The 24,835-nt window shown below is 40.7% G+C and overlaps 1 protein-coding gene across 2 annotated transcripts in view; it reads right to left on the bottom strand.

Moving 5' to 3' along the window:
• The window catches only part of TMTC1 (transmembrane O-mannosyltransferase targeting cadherins 1), a 143,969-nt gene that overhangs the window by 940 nt on the left and 118,194 nt on the right, over window positions 1-24,835 (bottom strand). For both annotated transcript variants that reach the window (XM_026719721.2, XM_026719800.2), the window contains 7 exons: window positions 19,992-20,100; window positions 11,519-11,621; window positions 5,956-6,091; window positions 5,202-5,346; window positions 3,754-3,891; window positions 2,655-2,777; window positions 1,487-1,564 (listed from right to left, as the gene is read on the bottom strand). In XM_026719721.2, the coding sequence (XP_026575506.2) occupies window positions 1,487-1,564; window positions 2,655-2,777; window positions 3,754-3,891; window positions 5,202-5,346; window positions 5,956-6,091; window positions 11,519-11,621; window positions 19,992-20,100 (832 nt within the window). The remainder of the gene's footprint in view (window positions 1-1,486; window positions 1,565-2,654; window positions 2,778-3,753; window positions 3,892-5,201; window positions 5,347-5,955; window positions 6,092-11,518; window positions 11,622-19,991; window positions 20,101-24,835) is intronic.

Genomic DNA, 24,835 nt, shown 5'->3' with positions numbered 1-24,835 from the left:
CCAGAAGGTCACAAAAGCTGATCGTGTGACCCTGGGACACTGCAACCGTTATGAATACGAGTCAGCTGCCAAGTGTCTGAATTTTGATCACATGACCACAATGATAGTAAGTGTGAAAAACAGTCATAAGTCACTTTTTTCAGTGTCATCGTAACTTTGAACAGTCACTAAATGAACTGTTGTAAGTTGAGGACTACCTGTAGTTCTATTGTGTTTATTTTTAAAAGACCTCATTCTTTTCTTCCTTGAAAGAGCTCAGATAGTGTGTATGGATTTCTTTTACACTCCCTTTTTACAACAGCCAGGTGAGATAAATCAATTTCTCAATTAATTGAGAATGATGCATGGACCAAACAAAAGAATTAAGTGTCAAAGCTACATAGGAATGAAGGCAAATGTACATTTCCCAGGATTATGTTTCAGGGTCCAATCTGGGTCGGTCACAAGGGACCAGAGGTTTAGTCTTTAGTCGTACATTCTGGTGAGAGAGTAGTTCCCTATGAATGGGCTCCAGCATGAATCCAAAAGCTCCAAAAACTAAACCTCTAGTCCTGATGACTGACCCAGATTGGATCCTACTACATAAGAATCTTTATCATACCAAAACAGATAAAAATCTCAAATTCATCCAGCTGTTGTTGTTTTTTCCTTCCCATATTTGGGGAGTGTGACCCATATTTCATTCTCTGCTGCTACTACCATGGCCAATTGCAGCCACTGCTGTCCTCATCTATTATTTTTATTCAGAGCCAGCTGTCTGAAGACTTTGTGTCTCATTCTTGCCTATAGAGAAAAGAACAAGGCTATATACATTTGTAAATCTTCTCTTATTAAAGTCCTACTTTAACCCTTGCACAAAGCTCTTTATCAGCTACAGATGCAATCAGAAACCCTGTGTTTGCCTAATAAGAAGATGTAAAGGAGATGACCCAAGATAAGGTTAGTACTAAGGCAGCATCCAAGCTGAGCAGTTACATTTTGAGGGAAGCTTCCACAGAGCTCATTTGTGATGGTATTTAGGTAGACTCCCACTATGCACATTCATTGACCATGTTGACTGAGGCTGGGAGGACATTCCATTCAATGGTTATCTGGAGAGTCAACAGTTTCCTGTGCTTCTTTAAGTAATAACTTAAAATAACAAGAAGTTTAATTTAAAATCACCCTCCAGATACATTTTGTTGCAGCTCTAATTAAACTGGAATAAAACATGTTTACTTGGGAAGTCTACTGTAGCCTGTATTGTTTTTAACTGGACAATGTGAAGAACCTTTGACCATTACTATTTAATTAAATATTTCACATTTAATAATAAATATTTTTTAAGTAGACTCAGGGGACGCGAATAATCTGACCTCATGTAATCCAACGTGATCTGGTGACCACACATTATGTACCAAGGATTATAAATCACATGGATGATTCTTATTTTATTAAAATACAAATATTTTAATAACAAACACAAATAATTTCTGCATTTTCTTACCTTGATGTGTTCAATACCTCCCATATTCATCCATGCTTGCGCTTGCTCTGGATTGAAGTCTACAGACACTTTATAGCTCTATGTTAATATGAAAATGAAAACTCAACATTAGAAGACCCGAATCTATATTGTGTAGATCTTAATGCACACAAGGAATAGCTTTTCCCACACTTGGGTTCTCAGATGTTCTAGATTACTAATTCCATGGCTTCTGGCCATTTATTTTACTAAATGAAGAATGTTGGGGGTTATAACCTAACCATAAACAGGAACAGTGGCGGGAATCTACATTTTTCCCTACTGGTTCTATGAAACCGCGCTTGGCATGAGCACACAGCACTCAAAAACCACCCTGTGTCAACACTAGTGAAGTAAGCTGATTTTTAGCTCTGCTGAGGCGTGGCAATCCCCGCGAATCAGCTGAGCTGAAAAACAAGGGAATATAGGACAGGAAAGGGCAGGGGTGGATAGGCGGGGTAGTATTTGTTGGTTTTCTGAACTACTCAAAATTTCCGCTACTGGTATGCCAGAATCTGTCTGAACCAGCTGAATACCACCTCTGAATGGGAGCCCCAAGTTGAGAAGAACAGGATAGAATGTTACTGACATGTTTCCAAATAACTGTAATTTCCTTAACCAATAAGTTTAAGACAACTAGCATGTGTTCCAGGGAAAGGTACCATTATGCAAAGAATTTGAAAGACTATCTCCTCTGTAAAAGTTTTTTTGGGGAGGAGAGGAGGAACAAAGGGGAGACTAGACCTGGTATCTGGGAGAGAGCCAGCTAATGAAAATATTCTTGTGAGAGGGGAAGTGAAAGGAGTACAGTTCAAGGGGAGATGAACTCTTGGATACGAGTTGAGCATTATGAATCACAGAGACGGCTGTTCCAAATTAAGAAACTGGGAACTTTGGCAACATAGCAAGAATTGATCCATAATCCCTGGAAGTAAGCAGATAGTTACCTATTAAATTTTAAGGTTCAAAATAGATTATGTTTCTCTGGAATTTAGCCTCTTGCTATCTAACTATACATTCAGCACTTTCTCCTATGGCAGCCTTTTTGCTCTAGGATCTTCCGGTGCATGTTTTCAAGTAAGCAACTTGAAGAACATCACTTAGGTTTAATGGAAGAAGCAATCCATGTGGTTCATATATAAGTAAGTACCTCAAAAGCTTTGTCCAAGTGGTTTTGTTCTCTTAGCTGGTTTCCTTTGGTGAAAAAGAGCTCTGATATGATTTTGGGGTCCTTTGGTTTCAGTTGTAAAGCTTTGTCTATGGCTTCAAGTGCCTGTACAAAGAGTTGCAGACAAAAAGGGATTGATACAAACTGGGCAGTTGTCATCTGTGTTTTTCTTCCAATAATATAGCTGATAATTCAGTTCAGAAGGAGCAATTTTGGATGTTCAGAGAAGAGCTAGAAAGTTCCCCGAGATTAAATCCAAGGTTCTTTAATACTGTGACAAGTAACTGAATGTACCTATGGATGGAGAAATGAAACTGGTCTCCAGCAAAACAGAACCCATCACATCAGAATCTTCTAAAACTCAGAATCTGATTTCTGACAGGCTATGGAGATTCATCCAGGTCATAGTTGCTTTTTCAAAAGGCAACTGGACCTTGTTTTTCCTTGAAGAACTTTGGCTTCTCACCCCAGAAGCATCTTCAGTTCTGACTGAATGATGGAAGATTTATATTCTTTACAATCTTCGGAAAGACTGTGGAGATGACTGCAAAGAATAGAAATCTTTCCCTTCCCTGCCATCCAGTCAAAACCGAAGAAGTTTCTTGCATGAGAAGCAAAATGTCTTCAAGGGAAAACAAAGTCCAATTGCCTTTTGAAAAAAAAAGCTTTGGGGTGGACTTCTAATATTTAAATAGGACAGCGCTATCCATCCAAGACAGCCAACCCTACAAATTTGCCTGGAAGTACTGGATGGAGCTCTGCTTTAATAGCAATAGCACTTAGACTTATATACTGCTTTATAGTGCTTTACTGCCCTCTCTAAGCGGTTTACAGAGTCAGTCTATTGACTCCAACAATCTGCGTCCTCATTTTACCCACCTTGGAAGGTTGGAAGGCTGAGTCAACCTTGAGCCTGGTGGGATTTGAACTGCCAAACTGTAGGCAGTTGGCTGCAGAAGTACCTTGAAGTACTGCACTCTAACCACTGCACCACACAGGCTCCTGCATTCTTTCAAGATTGTTTAAAATTGGCCCTTCTTGACTCGGCGTCACAGCTTTTGGACGAGGGGGGTAACTGTACCTTGTTGTAGTTCTCTTGCTTGCTGTAGATGGCAGAGAGCAAGCGGTAGCACTCCAGGCACTCGGTCCCTTCGGTCACAATGTGGCTCAACATTTGCTCTGCTTCCTTTGCTTGGCCTATCGTTGTTAAAACCTGAGCCTATAAAGAGAGAGAGAGAGAGAAAAGGAAACAATTATCCCTCCTGGAATCCTGGGGAATATATTCAGTTGGGTCTCCCTCTGTAAGGCAGCCTAAGAACACTAAAGGTACAGGTAGTCCTCAACTTACAACAGTTCACTTAGCAATCATTCAAGGTTACAACAGCACTGAAAAAACTGACTTACAACCACTTTTCACACTTAGGACTGTTGTAGCATCCCCACGGTCAGGTAATTTACGTTCGGATGTTTGACAACGGACTCATATTTATGATGGTTTGCAGTGTCTTCTTTTTGTGACTTTCTGACAAGCGAAGTCAACGGGGAAGCCAGATTCACCTCACAACTGGGTTTTACTAGTTGAACGACTGCAGGGATTCCTTGAAGAAATGTGGCAAGAAAAGTCATAAAATGGGGCAGAACCTGCTTAACACATTTCTCACTTAAATTTTTGGGCTCAATTGTGGTCGACAAGTTGAGGAATGCCTGTATTGTATGAAAATGGGTTCTGTCAAGAAGGCTTTATTTTTTTCAGTAGCCCCTCATCTCATATCTGAGCAAGAGAAGCATGTATCCTTACGATTTATACTGACTGTTTCCTAGTATGATTTGATTGCTTATTGTACCCTATGACTATTATTAAGTGTTGTACCTGATGATTCTTGACTCTTGATGAACGTATCTTTTCTTTTATGTACACTGAGAGCATTTGCACCAAGACAAATTCCTTGTGTGTCCAATGATAGATCCTTGAAGTTCTGGCCATTGCAGCATTCTTGTGGTTATGGGATTGTGATCTGGGTGCTTGGCAACTGGCTTGTACTTACAACAGATGCAGTGTCCAGTGGTAACAGAATTGGAGGCAATTTGTTCCACTGATTAATTGTTCTGTCAGGAAATTTCTCCTTAGTTCTAAATTGCTTCTCTCCTTGATTAGTTTCCATCCATTGCTTCTCGTCTTCTTGTCTCTGCCTTCAAGTGCTTTGAAGAATAGGTTGACTGCCCACTTCCTTGTGGCAACCCTTTAGTCTGGTCAGTCTCCTTTGCTTGTCTTCTGCTGATATTTCTCCCTGGATCCTTAATGACTTGGTTCTTCCTTAACCACCTTCTGAAGATCTTTTTGTCAAGATTCCTGACTTCTGTCCTCTCTGCCTACAAGCCTATTCCATTTTAGGTTAAAGCAGCTTCAGTGTAATCTCATACTCGTTATTCTCATGCAGCCCAATCTCAAGTTCTCACACCTGCAAGCAAAAAGAAACGTGCAAAGACGACACTTTCAGCAGAGTCTGAAGAGGAACAGCGTACACTCACCAGAGCCAGTCGAGTCTCTTTGTTGGATGGCTGCAATGAGGCAGCTTCCCTATAAATCTTTAATGCATCTTCATATCGGCCTGTGTTGTAGTACAGAGCTCCAAGCGGAGATAGGATTTCAACTTTCCGTGCTACTTTAAGTGCCCTAAATAATAAAATAAAATAATAAGTTAGGTGCAGTACCTCTTTAAAGTTCTCTAACAGTTCCTCACCTTTTCTTCTAATCTACCCTGTCTCCCAGCCCTTATTAAAAAATAACCTGGAATTCTGTCAGAGTATTCGTTTACTGGTGGAGACATAGTTAACAGAGTCAGTGAGTAGACATATAATAGACCAGCCACTGGGAGCTGACTTGGAAAGTGAAATTAGAAGTTGTCTCTGTTTTTCTGGCTGATCTGCTGTTCTGCTCTGCACTTGTAACATGTCTACTTCTGTTTGAGTTTGCTCCATGTTGGAGAAATCTACAACTGGTATTGTAACATTTACTGATATTATATTTATAAAGAAGTTAAATGAAGCTTTAGTCATCTATGTTTACTTGTGTGGCGCGGAATTTATGCTGCCAAACTTTGAACAAATTCAGATAAAATTCAAATTCTCCCTTTGCAATAAACATCCGGAGCCAAATGGACATAAAATGATAGCATAAGTTGTGTAACTCTTTCAAACAACGCAGTTATTAGCACTATTTCCCTTTTAAAAGCCAAGGATTTCTTGTCGCCTTGCCAAGAACACCGGATGCCCAGATGCTTACCGCTTGTACCAAACTTCAGCATCCTTGTTCTGCCCCAAGGAGCGGTAGAGTCTGCCCAGATTCACCATGGCCACATGATGACCGGGGCTGAATTCAATGGCTTTCTGATAGTGGGAGACGGCCGTTTCTGGAGATCCTGGAAAAAAAGAAGGCTGGGTTAGGGTTGCTCTTAAGAGGGCTTGCAAAATTGTATTTGTCTGTTTGTATCCTATGATGATGATGATGATGATGATGATGATGATGATGATGATGATGATTACAAATGACTCAAGGCGGTGAACATCTGCAACACACTTTCCTCTTCATAGTTTCTCCACCACCACAAGAAGGATTGGGCTCAGAGAGGGTGGCTGGCCCAAGGTCATCCAAGACCATTTCAACGTTAATATCTCTGAAATGAGCTGCTTCAGAGATATTTGGAATCAGGAGATGTACAAGTTTAATAAATAAATATCTGAAAAAAAAGTAAATGCATATGGAAACAGGGTGGACAATCCCATATAGCAGGGGTCCCCAACCCCCAGGCTGCAGCCTGGTTACTGGACAAAACCATCTCCTCTCCACAACCACCTCTCCCCCTATCACCTGGTCCACAGAGCTGGAAAGGTTGGGGCCTTGCCATAGAGAACATTCAAGAGGAGCTCAAGTTCATTCAAAGGGAGGCATATTTACAAACATAAAAAATATGAACAGATAAACACTCCCAAGATCATCCAACAGTTGGGTTACTTTGCAATGTGCAAGCTACACAATTACAGGTAGTCCTCGACTTACAACAGTTCATTTCATGACCGTTCAAAGTTACAAAGGCACTATTCAGCCTGTATTTTATTTCTGATTTTTTTTGCCAATATGTTGGACAGAGCATTTATTTGTTGAAATTTGAAGTTGCCATTTGTTTGGCCATTCTGATACATAGTTGAGGTCTTTTTGAAGGGTAGCAGTATTGTCTGTGGTGTTGAATAGCTTTACATTGTCAGCGAAGAGAACGCAGTTGCTCTTAATATGATCACAGAGGTCATTTATGTAGAGTATGAAGAGAGTTGGTCCTAGAACACTGCCTTGGGGACACCACTGTTGACAGGTACAGACTTTGATAGGATGCTCTCAATTTTGACCATTTGTTGTCTATTTGACAGGAATGCTTCTATCCAGTTATGCAGGTGTCCAGAGATACCATAAGATTTTAGTTTTAGGAGTAGTTTGTCGTGTACCACTGAATTAGAGGTTTTACAGAAGTCTATGTAGATTGCGTCTATTGCTTTGCCCTGATCGAGTTGTGTAGTCCATATGTTTTTGCAGTGTAAGAGTTGCAGATTGCAGGGTAGTTTTTTTCTGAAACCAAATTGTTTATTAGAGAGTAGGTTGTTTTGTCTCTAAGTGGAGGATAATGGATTGGTTAATAATTAATTCCATGACTTTACAGGTGATACAGCATAAAGAGATTGGTCTGTAATTTTCAACTAGGCTGGGGTCTCTCTTTTTGAAGATGGGGATGACCGTGGCTTATGACCATAGTTTTGGCAAGGAGCTGGTCCTGAAAGATTTTTCAAAGATTATGCTTAGAGGTTCGGATATGGCAGTGGATAGCTTTTTAAAGAAGTAGGCACATATTCCATCTGGTCCAATAGATAGAGATGGTTTTGGATTGTGTAGTGCTTTTTTAACATTGTCTACTTTAAAATCGATATGTATTAGATCATTATAGTTGTCTGTGGTTCAACTAGGAAATACTGGGCATGATCCATTGCTGTTTACAAATATTGAGCCAAAGAATGTGTTAAAGATGTTGGCTTTAATGGTGTCGTTGTTGAAGTCTTTACCATTAGGTCCTTTCAGGGGTGGGATGGACCTTGAGTCTTTTAGTTTGTTGTTTACAAAATTGTAGAAAGCGCAGGTGGAATTGGTGCGTAGAAAGTTTTCCTCTTGTTTAATGTGATAATTGGTGCATTCAGTCATTATCTGGTGGCATAAATTTTTGTAACGGCTTTTGAAGTTGGCAATGTGACCAGATTTGTTTTTCCGCCAAAGTGATCTCTTTTTGGATTGAAGCTTCCTTATTGTTATGAGTAATCTATTTTTTCTGGTTTTTGGAGTTGTTATTAGTACATATAGTTTGATGACTCTTTTGACTTCAAGTAAAAATATGTTGTAATGGTCTTCAACAGTATTGCACCCAGTGAATAGAAATTGCCAATCAAGGGATGAGAGATCATTGTCTGTAAGATCATAGTTGCCTTTTTTGAAGTTATAAATGGAGATCACATCGTTGTGTTGATTTTTGTGTGGACGTATGTTGAGACAAAAGTCAATCATGCTGTGGTCACTGTTGGAAAAGGGTTCTTTAATTTGTATTCCATAAATTGAATTCAAACTATTGCAGAAGATGAGATCGAGGCAGTTGTTAAGTCTAGTATTGTTGGTTACTAGTTGTTCCAGTCCCAGGTTTGTTGCAGCATTGTAGAAGGTTGCATGTATGGGTTCAGTTTTACATTCGTTTAAGGTCCAGTTAATGTGAGCTAGATTGAAGTCACCAAGAAAGATAAAAGTGTGTGGGCAGGATGTTGCCCATGTTAGTTGTGAATTTAGCTTGATTACATGTTCGATGTCTTAATCAGGGGCTCTGTAACATACTAAGAATCGATATGTGATATTTAAGGACAGTTCACAGACGATGGTCTCAGGAAGAGCAAGCTCTTGGGTAACTTGGATGTTTTTTAGATGTAAGGACTTTTTATAGAAGATAGCAACACCACCTCCTCTACAGATTTCACGATCTGATCAGTAAACATGATAGTCTCTTACTGTTGTAATGGAGTCAGGGAGAGTTGCATTAAGCCATGTTTCAAAGACAAATATGATGTCGAATTTAGCCATATTTAGTAAGAGGAGAAATTCAGGAATTTTATTCACAAGGCTTCTTGCATTGAGTAGTTTGCATTTAAGGCCAGTTGTGGTTGAAATTGAGGTAGTTAGGGGTGTGCATGCCTAGTTTTGAGTGATGGTGAGTTGGATGCGGTAGGGTTGGATGTGGAGTTGTGGGTTGTGTGACTTACTTTTGGTACAATCAGCGCGGTAGTCAATGTAGAGATCCTTCTCTCCATTGTCTAGATGATCACTAGAGGGCAGTGGTAAGTCATCTGGAATTTTTGGCAGCCCAGATAAAGTAACCCCATTAAATAAGGGAGGAGAGGCATGCATGATCTAAAATCAACACCAAACCAAATAGCAAATGTGATATTTCTTTTTCCACAAGATGGAGCTGGTCTTTTACATTTTCCACAGATATGTGGCAGCACAATCCATTATAAAAAAAGTAGAGAGAAGTACAAGCTGTGTGAACTGATTAAATAGCATAATTTGTCGGTGTCTTATATTAAGCAAAAATAACAATCAATGTGTTGACAATTAATTTCATCCTTGAGAAAAGTGACAGATTGCTAGCACTGGAAAGCAAACAGCTTTTAAAGATAAATTGTATACAGCAACCTACTGTGTGTCACACTTTCATATATATCCCGTAATAGCAGAGTAGAGCAATCTGCATGTGAAATGCAAATAAAACCCAAGTTAAAAATAACTACAATTTAGATTTAAGATTCATAACAAGGAGGAGAGAGTGGATTTGCTGGTTGCTCGTTTACATGGTTTAAAATATCCATACATTTTTTCAAAGTCACCATGTATCAATATGAAGCGGGATAAGTAATCCCAGGCTCATGGACTAAAGCTTAGCCTCCTTCAACTTGATCTTGCCTCCTGCTCAAATCCATTCAAAGATCAGCTGAAATAAACTAGATTATTATTACAGATTAACAAAGTTGGTAGGGACCTTGTAGGTCATAACCCCTTCCCAAGCAGGAGACCCTACACCATTTCTGACAGATGGCATTCCAGTCTCTTCTTGAAAGCTTCTAATGATGAGGCTCCCACAACTTCTGAAGGCAAGCTGTTCCACCGGTTGATTGTTCTCACTGTCATAAAATTTATCTTTATTCCTAGGTTGAATTTTTCCTTGATCAGTTTCCATCCATCATTCCTTGTCTGGTCTTCGGGTGCCTTGGAAAACAGCTTGACCCCCCCTCCTCTCTGCGGCAGCCCCTCAAATATTGGAACACTGCTATCATGTCTCCCCTGGTCCTTCTCTTCACTAGACTAGGCAAGCCCAGTTCCTGCAATCGTTCATTGTATGTTTTAGCCTCTAGTCCCCCCATCATCCTGGTTGCTCTTCTCTGCACTTTTTCCTAGTCTCTCAACATCTTTTTTATAGTGAGGTGACCAAAACTGGATGCAGTACTCTAGGTGTGGTACTAAGGCCTTATAGAGTGGTATACTTGATCCTGATTGTATCCTTCTGTTAATGCAATTTAGGATTGCATTGCCTTTTTGGGCTGCCACCATACCCTGTTGGCTCATATTTCATTGGTTGTCCACTAAGACTCCAAGATCCCTCTCACAGTTACGGCTATTAAGCCTGGTTTCAGGCTTAAGATGTTGCCACTTAGTTGGACAAATAAGACTGGAAAATCTGTGCAGATTTTCCTGGAAATACTGGTAGTTCTTTACTTATGCTAAGTGACTACTTATGCTAAGTGACTACTTAGCAACCATTCAAAGTTACAACAAACCTCCCTGGGGTGGGAGGGAACTTACAACCCCTGTTCTGAAGTTCCAATGGCCCACCCCCAAGCCCATAGTCACATAATCCTGTTTTATAACATTTTTGCTGGAAACAGCCATTTACTTCTGGTCAACTTTGGCAAAAATGGCAAACCATTGTTCCACTTAATGTCTGCTTTAACCACCACTGAGGAAAAAAGGTCATAAAATCGGGCCCGTTCCATGATCTGATTTTTGACCATCACAACTCACAACGATGATGGGCAGGCTCCATTAAGGTTGTAAGTCAAGGATTACAGTATGCCCATTCAACTGGGACTTACTTGCGTAGACACATCAAGATAAGATAATTCCGCAAATAAATAATGTCTGCCTCTACTCTTAGCAATATTTGAATGGAAGAACCTGTAATAACAGCAACATCTAACTTGGGATCCTCCTATCCAAATGACTGTTTTTTTTCAATTGAGCTGAGGGTTGCCTTTTGTAAATTTTGGGGCCTTAAATCAGCCTTCTCACAACCCGGGTGCCCTCCAGATATACAGACTTTTCCTAGGATTTCCAAACCCATCATAGCCACAGCTGTGTACAGTATTTGGCATCTGGACTCTTGATGCATTTGGACCCCATATTTTGCAGCCTCTTTGCTTGCTTTGCTGCAGCTGCCCAGAGGGGGGCGCTAATGCTCTTCATCTTGGCGTAGCTGATAAAGGGGCTAATGCCACGCTTGGCAGTTGAGGGTGTTGAGAAAGAGAGAGAAAGAACAGCTTTTCAATGCACATAATAAATAAGAATAAATAATAAAAATTATGCAACACACAATGCAGCACATTGAGCAGAGGGGGGTGGAATCTTCCCAGAACAGCCTTGAGATAAATTGCTGGGCTAGTAACTCTGATCGCAATCATTTTAATTTTTCCAGATTGCCTTTTTTTTAACTTACCAGTATCAACTAAAAAAACTCCATAGTTATTATGCAGATCAGAGCTTTCAGGACAATTCTTGATGCCAGCCTGATATACTTCCTTGGCTTCTTTTAACTGTTCCTAAAAGCAAAAAAAAAGGAAAAATGCTGTTATTCAATGGCCAGCCACCATTTAAATGACCATATTGTCATGAACCACAAACCTTCGGATTAGCTGCCATTGCTTTACTCCAGGCCTTGAGGCATGTGATATGGCAGTGGAAACAAGCAGGTGGTAAGCTTCCTGGAAGACACCTAAGACATCTGATAAACCAATAACTGCATGAATACATAGTTACAGTGAATAAATTAGAATACAGTGGTGAATATCTGTAGGGTGTAGGATATGGGTGAAAGTTCCTTCTCCGAGCTTGTGGGTTGGTTTCCAAGTGCTTCGTTACCATGCTAGATGAAATCTTCAGCGGAGTTTTGGGGGTGTCAGTGTCAACCAGTTCACAAGCTCAGAGAATGAACCTTCATCCACAAAATAAAATATATACCTACATGTATAGCTAAATATATGTACCTGAGACACAACTTTGGGAAATTTTAAATAGTGAACTCTGAACCCTGTAATGTGGGAGGCCTAGAAATTATGCAAACTGCCGTCTATGTGTCAGGCCCAGCTTAAGAAGGCCCTGAAAATAACCAAAAATTAAGTGATACATTCTACATTTTGAAGCAAAGCAGAATTAAACCATTAAGTCCATTTTTCCTAAACTGGAACCTTCCACATATGTATAGTTTAAATAGTTCGTTTATTAATTTATCATATTGATACCTTGCCTTTTCTCTATAACAGGGGTGTCAAACCCAAGGCCTGGGGTGCTTACATCTGGCCTGCGGAGTCGACCTAGAAACAGCGAAGGACTGGCCCGCAGTTTCTCTGCCAAAATGAAAATGAAACAGTTTTCACTGGCAGAGGGTTGCAGGAGGCTGTTGCAGCCAAAAATTGAGTTCGGGAGCCTGTTTTCGCTGACAGAGTGCTCCGGCCGCCCCAGGCACCCCCGACACGAGTGATGTCGAACTGGCCACAGCCACCCTGGCCATGCCCACCCTGAACCCTGAGGTGAAATACAACCCTAATGCGGCCCTCAAAGAAATAAAGTTTGACACCCCTGCTCTAGAACCTCAAAGTAGCACATATTCTACTCTCTCCTTTAATTAAATTCTCACAATCAGTATCCTGTAAGGTCAGTGTCAAGACATAGACACTGGCCCAAAGTCAATCTGTGAGCATCCATGGTTAAGGACAGACTTGAATCTGCCTTTCTTTCATTCTATTCCAACTTTCATATTATTCCACTGACTTTCAAAAACCAATGTACAGGTATAACTCACAGAATGCTTAACTAGCACATTCTAGCCATAAACCTATATGGCAAAGAGTCAATTGATGACGTGACTGTGATTTACAACATTTTTGCCAAAACGCAGCATTTATTTCTGGGTTTTGACAAAAATGCCCCATAGCAAACAATGGATTCACCTAACCACCACCAGAAAAAGGTTGCAAAATCCGATCAGTCATGTGTGTGACCCAATTTATGATGGTCACAACTTATGACTGTAACAGGCAGGGTTCATTACAGTTGTTGACTATCAGTATAAATACAACTGATTATTGGAAATTATTGAAAATATACTGTATTTGAATTGTACCCAGAAGGTGATAAGGAGCCAAAGCAATGTGCTATAATAAAATGCCATAAAGGTAAAGGTTTCCACCTATCCAGTCATGTCTGACTTTAGGGGGCAGTGCTCATCTCTGTTTCTTAGCCGAGGGAGCCAGCATTGTCTGAAAACACTTTGGTAGTTATGTGGCCAACATGACTATATGCTGAAGTGCACAGATCACTGTTACCTTCCCACCAAAGTGGTACCTATTTATCTACTCATATTTGCATGCTTTCAAACTGCTAGCAGCAGTTGGCAGGAGCTGGAGCAAGTAACTGGAGCTCACTCCACTGCATGGCACTTGGGTCTCAAACCCAGGCTTGTCAGCTTTCCAGATGACAAGCTCAGTCTTTAATCATTGAGCCATCACTATAATGTGCTATAGTAATGTGTCAGGGTATACAGCCAATAAACAGACCACTGCATTCTAGACATGTCTAGCTTCTAAGTAATCTTCAAAACCCCATGTGGAGTCAATTACAGTAATTTGCACCTTTCAAAAGGCAATCCCATCTCTATCTGTAGTGAACCCAATTTAGTTCTGTGGGACTTAACGGCAGGTAAATTTGTATAGAATTATAGCTATCTGCTCACTTTTGTTAAGAACAAGGGCCTTTTTAGAATTCTGTAAGAGTTAATCTCCAAGACTATGACACAGCTACATATTCTGAATTGGTTTAATTTATAGTTGCTTTTTCAAAACAAGCATTTCCCAAATTTGACAAAATAATGTTAAATGTATGCTTTGGACTTGCAAAAAATTAATCATAGACACTAATGGGAATGTGTGCGTTCAAATTCAAGTAGGGTTAACATCCAGGGCAGCCTTTGAAAAAAGGAATCCTTCACGAGGCTTGGTAAACAGGAATTAGACCCCTGGGTTAGATAAGAAAACATAGAGGGGCACTGATTGTAGACTTTGGATTAAGGATACACACACAAAACAACTGCCGCAGGAGATGTCTGTACACAAAATGACCATCATAAAGTGTGTGGCTGCTTACAAAACACCCATTTAGCAGAAAGTAAACTTATTTCCCCATTGTATTCTCTACTGTTCACTAAGGACCTTGATGGGGTTTCAAGATATCCATTGTTAGGACTAAATATGATGCCTGCCAATTTGCTACTGATTTATGTTACTTAAAAGAATTTTTTAAGTGGAAGATTTAACCTAGCTTAAATATTGCCCTGGAAGCGTGGGATTTTATCTGAAGCGTGGGATTTTATCTGCTGGATGTCTGCAGTGGAAACAAAATTCTGATGGTAGAAAAGAAAGGATGACAACAGAGAACTGTAGTCTAAGATAAACATATGCTTCCAGTAATCTAGATCATGCTTCCTGAACCTGGTGCTCAAGGCATCATTAGTCTAACATTATTACAATTTCAAGTCTTTAACTGGCTGCTTGGAAGAGAATTCTGGCCCCCTCTCTCCTATTAATTTCTATGTGACACACATGCAAACATTATAAATGTTACAAAACTACTGATATATGAGAGTAAGGTGTTTTTTTTCCACAACTGTGCAGGGAAGAAAGAATTTCAATTACACATTTATATCATAAAGCACAAGCATTAAAGGGTGAGCCACACAGCAGGAATTGAGAAAAAACAAAAACGGAAGCAAGAGAGGCAGGTTATATGGAGACATCATTCTGAGAGGAACAATGAGGGATTACCTCTTAGAATAAGAAGATCTTCGGATGATTAAAGTTGGGGAAGGTCAGAAAAAGCGATGTGTTGGGTTTTCAGTATGGAGAGGTAAGGCAAGATGAAAGAACACGGGGAAAGAGTGTATGCATGCTCTGGAAGTAGGCAGAAAGCTTCAATTCCTGTAAAGGCTTCTGTCAGCGTTCCAGCAACCCTCCATTCCAACCAATAACTCTGAGACAGACATCTCTCAAAGGTTCCTTTATTTGGATAGTAACTGGCACATCCGTGGAATCCCGAATCTGAAAGTTTCGGGCTTCCTTGAAAAAATCAAAATTACAAATCCATCCCCACTTAGCCATCATCACATCACATGGTCCAATCACTAAAATAAGATTCCCATTTCATTATGTGCAAAACTCTGTGACCTTGAACCAGCAAAAGAATTTTATTTTGTCTAACTCAATGGTTCCCAAAGCGGGCTGTACTGCCCCCTGAGGGTAGTGGAATGCCTTGTGGGGGCGGGGGGAGCTAAGAGGAGGCAGGGAGATGCTGGAGGTGAGCAGCAGGGCACAATTCAGGGGTGAGAAAAAATTCCGCCGCCGTGTTCGAGGCGAGGCCCCGCAGGATCACCCCACTGACTTGCACGTTCTGGTGCAAGGAGCTTAATGGGATGATCCTGCATGGCCTCACCCCGAATGCAGCATTGGGAAAAGGCAGCAAAGCCAGAGTGGCTTTGCTCTCCTTTTCAAATGTGCCGGCACTGCCGCATTCTAGGTCCAGCAGGTCCACCCCATTGAGCCTGATGCACTGGAGGGACCTACCCAAGCAAGTCCGAGCGGAGCGCTGCACCAAATCAATGGGGTGAGCCTGAGAAAGGGAAAGAGAGAGGAAAGAGAGAGAGAGAGAAAGAGAGAAAGAAGAGAAAGAGAAAAGGGAAAAAAAGAAAAGGGGGCAAAGAAAGAGGGGAGGAATGGAAGGAAGGGACAGAAAGAAAAAGAAATAAAGAAAAAGGGATAAAGAAAGAGGGGGGATGGAAGGAAGGGACAGAAAGAAAAAGAAATAAAGAAGGAGGGAGGGAGGGAGGAGAAAGATAATGAGATATCTATTCTACTCCAATCACCTCTGCTCCAGCAGGGTTAGAAGGGTTAGTGTGTGTGTGTGTGTGTGTGTGTGTGTGTGTGTGTGTGTGTGTGTGTGTGTTCTCCTTGTAATTTACCAGTACATTTTGGTTTTGCCTTCTTCAGAATTGGCACTGTAATACACTGGGGAAAAGTAATTTTTTAGGGAGGAGGTCTAGTCCAATGGATCCTGTTTAAAGCCTCAACAAAATGTGAGAGCTTCCTGATAGTCTTGGCCATGTTTCGTCCACAAAACCTTTAATTAATAGAAGCCAAATGTGCTGGCAAAGATGCTGGCAAAGATGTTTCAATGTGCTGGCAAAGATGTTTCAATGTGGAAAAGGGCCTCTAAACTAGGCCTCATTTCAATCTGATGCATCAGATCTCTCTCTCTCCCTCTCTCCCCCTTTCTTTGTCCCTTTTTCTTTCCCTTTTCTCTTTCTTTTCTTCCTTCTCTCTTTCTCTCTTTTCTCTCTCTCTCTGTCCCTCTCCCAGGCTCATCCCACTGATTTGGTGTACCACTCCGCTCAGACTTGCTTGGGCAGGTCCCTCCAGTGCAGTAGGCTCAATGGGGTGGACCTGCGGGACCGGCAACTAGAACATGGCAGTGCCAGCACGTTTGAAAAGTAGAGCAAAGCCAGAGGTCAGTAATTTTTGCTGCAAAGAATCACAAAAGCTTCTGGCTTGTGCACAAGAAGTGACACACATGACAATGCAATTCAGCAACATAAAATAAAGTAATACAAATAAAACAAATCAACAAGAATCAGCAAAGCATCTCTGATTAGATTTTATTCACTACCAGAATCTAATCAGAGATGCTTTGCTGATTCTAGTCCAGTGACCTGCTCCAGCAGGGTTGGAAGGGAGTATGTGTATATGTGTGTGCATGGCTGTCAAAACTCCAAAAACAGGTCAAGAAGTTCTGGGGAGGCCAGTCATAAATTAGAACACTTGCTAAGCAACCAGCCATTAAGTGAGGACCACTTGTATTTGGTTTACCAGTCACCAAACCACAGCCACCCAGTCACGTGACCAGCAAACTACACCCTCAAATTAGGCCATGCCCACAGAAATTTGAATCCCGCCCCTGGCTGGGGGGCATTGATGATGAGTTTGTAGCACCAAGGGGGCAGTGGACTTAAAAAGTTTGGGAACCACTGGTTCCTTTCAGGCTTTTTGCAGTTTGTGGGCCTGCTGTCAGTTTTGTGATGCTTTTGAAAGAGCAAAGGGCATTTTTTGAGCCAACCTCACCCCCACCCAATTGCTTTTCATCATTATACTGGTGATCTTTGAAATGCTGTCTATCAACAACAAAGCATGTGCTTTGAAGATGGTGCCTTCAATTGTTAGCGCCTGCGGTCACCGGTGAAGAGAGAGGCTTCTGAACAGAGAGGTGCTTTCAGTAGGGTACAGATAGTCCTCAGGTTACAGTGGTAGTTGGGATTAGAATTTTCATCACTAAAGGAGGAGGTCATAAAGGACAATGTCACGTGGCTGCATCACTTAGCAATGACAATCCCACCAGTCCCCATTGCCGTTGTTAAGCAAAGACTATGTGGGTTGTTAAGTGAGGACTTCACATGACCACAACTGTAGGAAGAAGTGGAAATCCAGAAGTGCCTGCTTATACCACTGAAACCATGTTCCAGTCAAGCAGGCCATTGAGGGTGAGAGCTATGGGTGGGCAAGGCTGGTGCCACAGACAAGTGCTAGGAAGACGGGCAGGCACTACAGAATACAACATCTCCACACCCCCTGGGGAATCAGTTAAAAACTCCCTTGCTTAACATCGGAAATTCTGATCCCATTTGGGGTCGTAAGTGGAGGATTACTGTATACATAACCTGACACAAAATCAATGAGCTTCATCAAGCGTACAACTAAATCAACTGCTACCTTTGCAACATTTGAGTCTCCTAAGCATTTCCATGGAAACAGGTTTTTCTCTAGAAAGGAGACAGTAAACATTTTTAAGGAGAATTTTATAGTGTTACTTTGAAGTGTACAAGAATGACAAGCCAATTTTCTGGCATGGAAAAAATAGCCTGATGAAAGGTGCAAAATTATCTAAAACACCAGAACCGTCTGATTAACGCTTGGGCTTACCAAAGTAATTAGTTTATATTAAAAGTTATTCTCTTTTCAAGTCTGCTCTGACTTGAAATCATCATCCACGAGGGGGACGAGGTCATTACATGGACTTCCTCAACTCTTTCGAGCAAAGAACATTAAACATGTGCTTCTTTTACAATTCCAGGAGCATGAGACCATCAGTTGCATTTTAGATTGAATTGGGTATGTCTAGTTTAATGAAAAGAAGGACTAGAGATGACATGATAGCAGTGTTTCAAAACTGTAAAACTGGAAGTGACGAAACGGGAATATAATTCGTCCTGAAAAGCCCTGCAGATGCTTTTTCCAAGGCCCGGGAGGCCGAAAAATGCTTCAAACCAGCTGAAAAATCAGCTGTGAACTGCATTCCAGGTAAGGGGGTGGCGGCAGGGAGGGGACTTGCGCGCACATGCACAGGGGGTGTGGGGAAGGGAGCATGCATTGCATTCTGCGAGTGTGTGCACGCTGATGCACGCACAATTTTTGGCCCAGGAGCCCAAAAAGTGGTATAGGGTTTCCTGCCTGAGCAGAGTGTTGGACTAAAAGACCTCCAAGGTCCCTTTCAATTCTGTTATTCTATATTCTATAGATTCTTAGATGGATTAGGAAAACATACTATATAGGGATGTCTGTGAAACTTTTTTTAAAAAATCCCTCCTGTTTTTCTCCTTAAGAATAAATCTAGGACTTCCGGTTTGAGCTTCTTCAGCGACAGACCGAAACCTCATCTCTGCGAGGCTTCCATCCGTGCTCGCCGCTGGAGTGGCCCGAGCTGGCTGGTTTCAGGGCTAAGCCACCCCATAAAGGTGGTGAAGAAGGGGGAGACTGCCTGCAGGGTTGAGGAGAGCCACATCTCTCCTCCCCAGCTGGCCATTACTCCCCTTCCCGAAGATGGCTGCAGCGGTGGTCAGAAATGGCCACCACAAAGAAGAACTCGACCGGAAAAGAATGTGCAGGAGGAAGATAAGAAGAGAGAGTTTTGGTTTACCGGGTCAAACAGCAAAAGCAACAAATAAGGTACCCTGGAATTGAAACTGTTAAAAAACAATAACATTGTTCCCTAAGATTTTTAAGCTGCGAAGGAGAGAGAAAAGGGAAAAGATTTGGTTTTCTCCTTTTCCTATACTGACAGCTAAGAGACTTAAGCAAGAAATTGGAAAAAAATCCACTTTGACATCAATAGGCATTTAATGCTGAAAATAAAAAGTCAAAGAGATAATAAAGATTTCTGGATAATTAAAAGTTTTTGAAAACAGGAAAGGAGAGAAAAAGAATAAAAGGGTAGGATCTGGAAGGATCTTAGGTGGTGGGCGTGGCTTGTTGGTTATGTGACTGAGTGTACATCACTTGGTGGTCATGTTATTGGCTGGGTGTAGCCAACTCAATATCACTCACATCGAGGCACGCATCTCCTCGCCTGACCTCTCATGACTGTGGGGATGCGGTAACAGTCGTAAGTGTGAAAAATGGTCATAAGTCACTTTTTTCAGCGCCATTGTAACTTTAAATAGTCACTCCACACAAGTAAAGTACCAGCAAAGGAGGGGAAAAAACTCCAGAGACGTTCCTGAGACAGGAAGTCTAGTCCTGCCAAGAATACAAAAAGGGTTAACAGAGAGGCGGTTTCTATAAGCAACACCAGAATGTTTTCTTCCTGCCTTCCTTACAGGATTAGGCCAGTAATTTCTTCTAACAACAGGTTCTCTGAACTGCTTAGAATGTTAACAACCGATTCTAACAAATAGGTGCGAACTGGTAGAATCCCACCCCTGCCTGCCCCCCTAAGTTCTAGAGTCTAGACAATGTGATGGAAATCATGAAAATAGAAGTCCAGCATATCAGGAAGGTTCAGTCTGGGAAAAGATGACTCTGAATCTTTTCAGTTACCTGTTCAGCCAAGAGTGAAGCGAGACTAGAATAGGCATCGGCAAAATCTGGTCCATACTGAATGGAACTTCTCAGGAGGAGAACTGCTTCCTCTTTCTTCCCTTGATTCCTGAAAGTCAAATAACAGGGAGTGGATAGCAAAGACAGCTCTTTGAATAATTTACTCAGTTTACCTATTGATTAAATCACACAGTTAACATACTCAAAACAACCTCTCCTACCTTTGGAAAAGGCTAAATAATTAAATTCTTCTATTGAATGTCTACTGGGACAGTATTAGATTCCTGGCTGGGTGAATGGGTGGAGGGAGAGATGCATGGATGTTTTGTGCCTTTTAGTCTACTTTATTGACATTGTACCTCATACAATGAAATCAAACACCATCTTCAGTGCACATCATGAACATAAAAATAAACACAAACACACCTCCTTCACACTCCACACATTGAACCGAAAACCCCCGACACCGCACCAACACTGCACTATACAGTAGAATTCAAAAGAGCTACTGCCCTGGGACAGAAGCTGTTTTTCAGCCTATTTGTCCTTGTTTTTATTATTTTGTACCATCTGCCAGATGATAGTAGTTCAAAAAAAGGGTGTACCTGTTGGCAAAAGCTTCGGTTCCCTTCTGTTGGATAGTCTATGAAATATTCACAAAATCCCATTTCCCTGCTTTTCAACTCTTTGTTTTCCTTTTTTTAAAAAAAATTAAACCAGGCAACACAAACTACCCAGAGAATCTTAGTCCAAACTGGAGGGAGGGAGGGAGGAGGGGGAGGGAAGGAGAGAGGACTCTGCTTGAGAGATTCAATAGTTTATCTAAATCTGTTGTTCTCAAGCAATCTGTCTGGTGCTCCAAAAAGAAAGGAAAAGGCATTCTCCTAACTTTCAAAAATGCTGCAGACAGCATTATTTAACAATGCTGGACTAGAATACAAATCATGCAAAAATATCTTTCATTGGTGAAGATGTGTCATCAAGTCAATGTTGATTCTTAGCTCAATGGAGCATGAGCCCCAGCAATGTGGACTTAAATCAACATGGAGAGATTTTCTCCGGGAGGAGCTGCTCCCAATGGGTCTTTTAGTTTTCAACAGGGTTATACTGCTGCTATAACCGAGTCCATTCACCATACCAAAATTCCAAAGCAATAGTACCGTAATTTTTTTATCCTACTTTCTCAAAGTCTAACTTTTTATTTCCAGAGTGTCACAAGGAAAACCATTGTCTGCATGAGCCTGACCTTTTTGGTATAAACATGCCACAACACTTCAATATTTTCCCCCCAAGGGTTTACTGCTGTTCTACCTAGGGCTTGTCTGCTGTTTAATTCTTGACTGCTAGTTCTTTTTCTGTTGATAGTTGACACTAAAAGGTATTGATCTTCACTTCAGGATGCCCATTGTCCATTCTAAAGTTGGTTGTTGTAGTATTGTTGTTAGTACGGTCTTTTTTATATTTAATATGAATCCTGTTCTTCCACTTTTATTACTAGAAAGTTATTGACTTTTATTGCAAATCATCTGCATATTCAGATGAAAAATTAATGTCATCAGCATAGTTCAGATTACTTTGTTTCTTCCTCCAGTTTTAAAACCACACCTGTTTTCTTTCAATCCAGACTCCCTCAATATATACTCTGCATTGTTTTCATAGGAGGATTATAGTATCACGCAAGCGTGATAGGCATAGCAATTTGATAAATAAATGAAATAAAAATAAAATAAAATAAATTCTTTCCACAAATGGATGCTAAACCTGTAACAAGAAGATACTGGAAATTAATAAAGTTTTCATGGGTAATGACAGGCTAACATCTGGGACCTTGGTAGAACAGAATAATTAGAAGCAAACAAGCATGAGCATTTTGAGATAATTTCACTATTGTTTATTTCATATGTTAACAGCAGCCAGATGATGGACTTCACTTTATATTTACAAGTTTCTTTTTCATAAATATACAGTTAAGCTCCTATAATGAAAAACAACTGGCAGAGCAACAACTGTGGAATACTTCTTTCATAGGTTTTTTTTTTCCTAAGTTGGTATCATTCAATCTAAATCAACCCCAAATGGTTGGTATAGAGCAGGAATCTTCAAACTTGACAGCTTTAAGATTTCTGGACTTCAGCTCCCAGAATTCCTCCTCAAGTCATGTTCACTCAGGAATTCTGGAAGTTGAAGTCCACAAGTCTTAAACTTGCCAAGTTTGAAGACCCTTGTTGTAGGGTCTCCTGCTTGGGCAGAGAGGTTAGACTAGAAGACCTCCAAAGTCCCTTCCAACTCTGTTATTCTGTTATTCTTGGACCAGATGAATGGAAATGAGAAGTTATTTTAGAGGTCCACATTAAAAAAAATCAAAATACTTCCTCAGAGTCAGCTACGCAGTCCAGAGTACAGAGCACAACACAACTACTATTGTCTTTTGCTAAGAATTATTATCACAAGCACTAAAGAGCATTCAAAATCAGGCTGAATCAAAATTTAGGCTGGAGAAATGTTTCCAAGCCAGTGTTATTTGCCCCATTTCAAATTCAGTTCCAAAAGTACTGGCTGAGTGGAACATCCTTTTATCTTCTGCGCTCCTAATATATCAGGAGAACACTTCTGCCAGGCTTTGCTATTCAAGGACAATAGAGCTCGGCAAAGAAGGAAAGCAATTTAGGGTGGCCTACTTATCTGCCAATTCAAGGACAGGAGAAATGTCCATTAACACTGCCGAGAGAAAGAACTCAAACAGAGAGAAAGACATTTGCTGCTGTTGCTGTTGCCAGTAAACAGACATTCCTCTCACATTTGATTCTTACCCTTTCAGTCCACCCACAGATGCTATTTCTTGTATTAGTAGCCAGAGCACAAGAAGGAGAAAGCAGTGGACAAAAATAAAACAAGGATGGGGAATCTGTGGCTCTTTAGGTGCTACCGAACTACACCCCCAAACAATCTTCACCACTGGCCATGTTGACCAGATCTATTGCATGTAAGAGACCAGGTTCCCCACCTTTGCTATAATTTATTTTAAAATATCTAAATAGCTAATATCATTTTGACTGTACAGTCAACTTTCTGAAACTTGGAGCTTTCTGGATGGCCTAGAAAAGCTCATGTAGGTGGATAATTCTGGGAATAACATTTGCAGTGCAGGTTGAAGTGTCAAGATGGTAAAAGGTTGATGTAGAGACTCTGAAACTAGTGCAGAGAAGAGCAACAAAGATGATTAGATGATTAATGTATGAGGAATGGTTGTGCAGGAATTGGGTTTGTCTAGTCTAGTAAAAAGAAGGACTAGGGATGACATGATAGTAGTGTTCCAATATTTGAGGGACTGCCACAAAAAAGAGGGAGTCAATCTATTTTCCAGAGCCCTAGAAGGCAAGTCAAGAAACAATGAATAGAAATTAATGAAGGAGAGAAGCAACCTAGAACAAAAGAGAAATTTCCTAAGTGAGAACAATTAACCAGTGGAATGGCTTTTCTTCAGAAGTTTGTGTGGCTCCATCACTGGAGGTTTTAAAGAAGAAATTGGCCAATGACTTGTCTGGAATGGTATAGAGTCTCCAGCTTGAGTAGTGGGATGGACTAGACCACCTCCAAAGTCCCTTCCTATTCTGTTATTCTGAAGGATGCTCTAGGCTTTTCCAGGATGCATGACTCTATTATGCAGACCTTATCAATAGTCATATTAATACTGTCTCTACATTTGCTTTGAAAAAAAAAAATCAGTGATGATATTTGACTTGGAATTTGAAGCTCCTTGAGAAGATTGAAATAATAATAGCTGGGGGAGAGATGGACCTCAACTATAACAACTGCAGATGTTTCAGCTAATGAAAAGCTTCCGTAGAAACACTAATTGAGGTAATATTTCCTCTCTTCTTTGAAATAAAGTCACTTATTCGCCATTTCCATCTCTTTCGTTTTCATATCATAAAACGGGAACATGGTATTTAAAAAAGAGAGAGATAGGGGCTCCTTTTGTCTAATTTTGATGAAGATGGGGGAAAAAGCAATAAGATTAAATTCAGTACTAAAAGGGTCAACGAAATGGAGGTGGGAAATGATAGCCTCACATAAGGCAGTCCTTGACTTACAACCATTTATCTAGAAATAATTCAAATAATTCACTGAAAAAGTGACTTAAAACTAGCACAGGTCATCCTTGACTTACAACAGTTTGCTTAGTGACCATTCGAAGTTACAACGGCACTGAAAAAAGTGATTTATGACCACCATTTTTCAGACTTGAAAAATGACCAATACAGCATGGTCTGTGATTTATGTTTGGATGCTTGACCACTGACTCATATTTATGATGATTGCAGTACCCCAGGGTCATGTGATCACCTTTTGCGACCTTCTGACAAGCAAAGTCAGTGGGGAATCCAGATTCACTTAACAGCCAGGTTATTAATTTAACAGCTACAGGGATTCACTTAACAAAATATGGCAAGAAAAATGGAGCAAACTCACTTAACAAATTTCTCACTTAGCAACATAAATTTTGAGCTCAATTGTGGTTGTAAGTGGAGGACTACCTGTAGTCATATTTATAACCACATTCCCATAGTCACAAGGTCAAAATTCAGGTCCTTGGCATGTATTTACAATGGTTGCAGCATTCCAAGGTCATATGATCTCCACAGCCAGCCTCTGACAAGCCACGTCAATGGGGGAAGTGGATTCATTGAATGACTGAATGGTTCACTTAACAACTGCCATGATTTACTTAAACAACTGTGGCAAAAAAGATTGTAAAATTGGGAGTGATTCACTTAACAACTGCCTTGCTTAACAATAGAAATACTGGTCCCAATTGTGTGTAAATTAAGGACTAGATATAT

Source organism: Pseudonaja textilis, chromosome 5, assembly GCF_049901715.1.
Source record: "Pseudonaja textilis isolate UNSWEBS1 chromosome 5, rPseTex1.2, whole genome shotgun sequence".
NCBI classification, from domain to species: domain Eukaryota; kingdom Metazoa; phylum Chordata; class Lepidosauria; order Squamata; family Elapidae; genus Pseudonaja; species Pseudonaja textilis.
The sequence above is the reverse complement of the archived record's forward strand: the minus strand, read 5'-3'. Positions and strand labels throughout refer to the sequence as shown.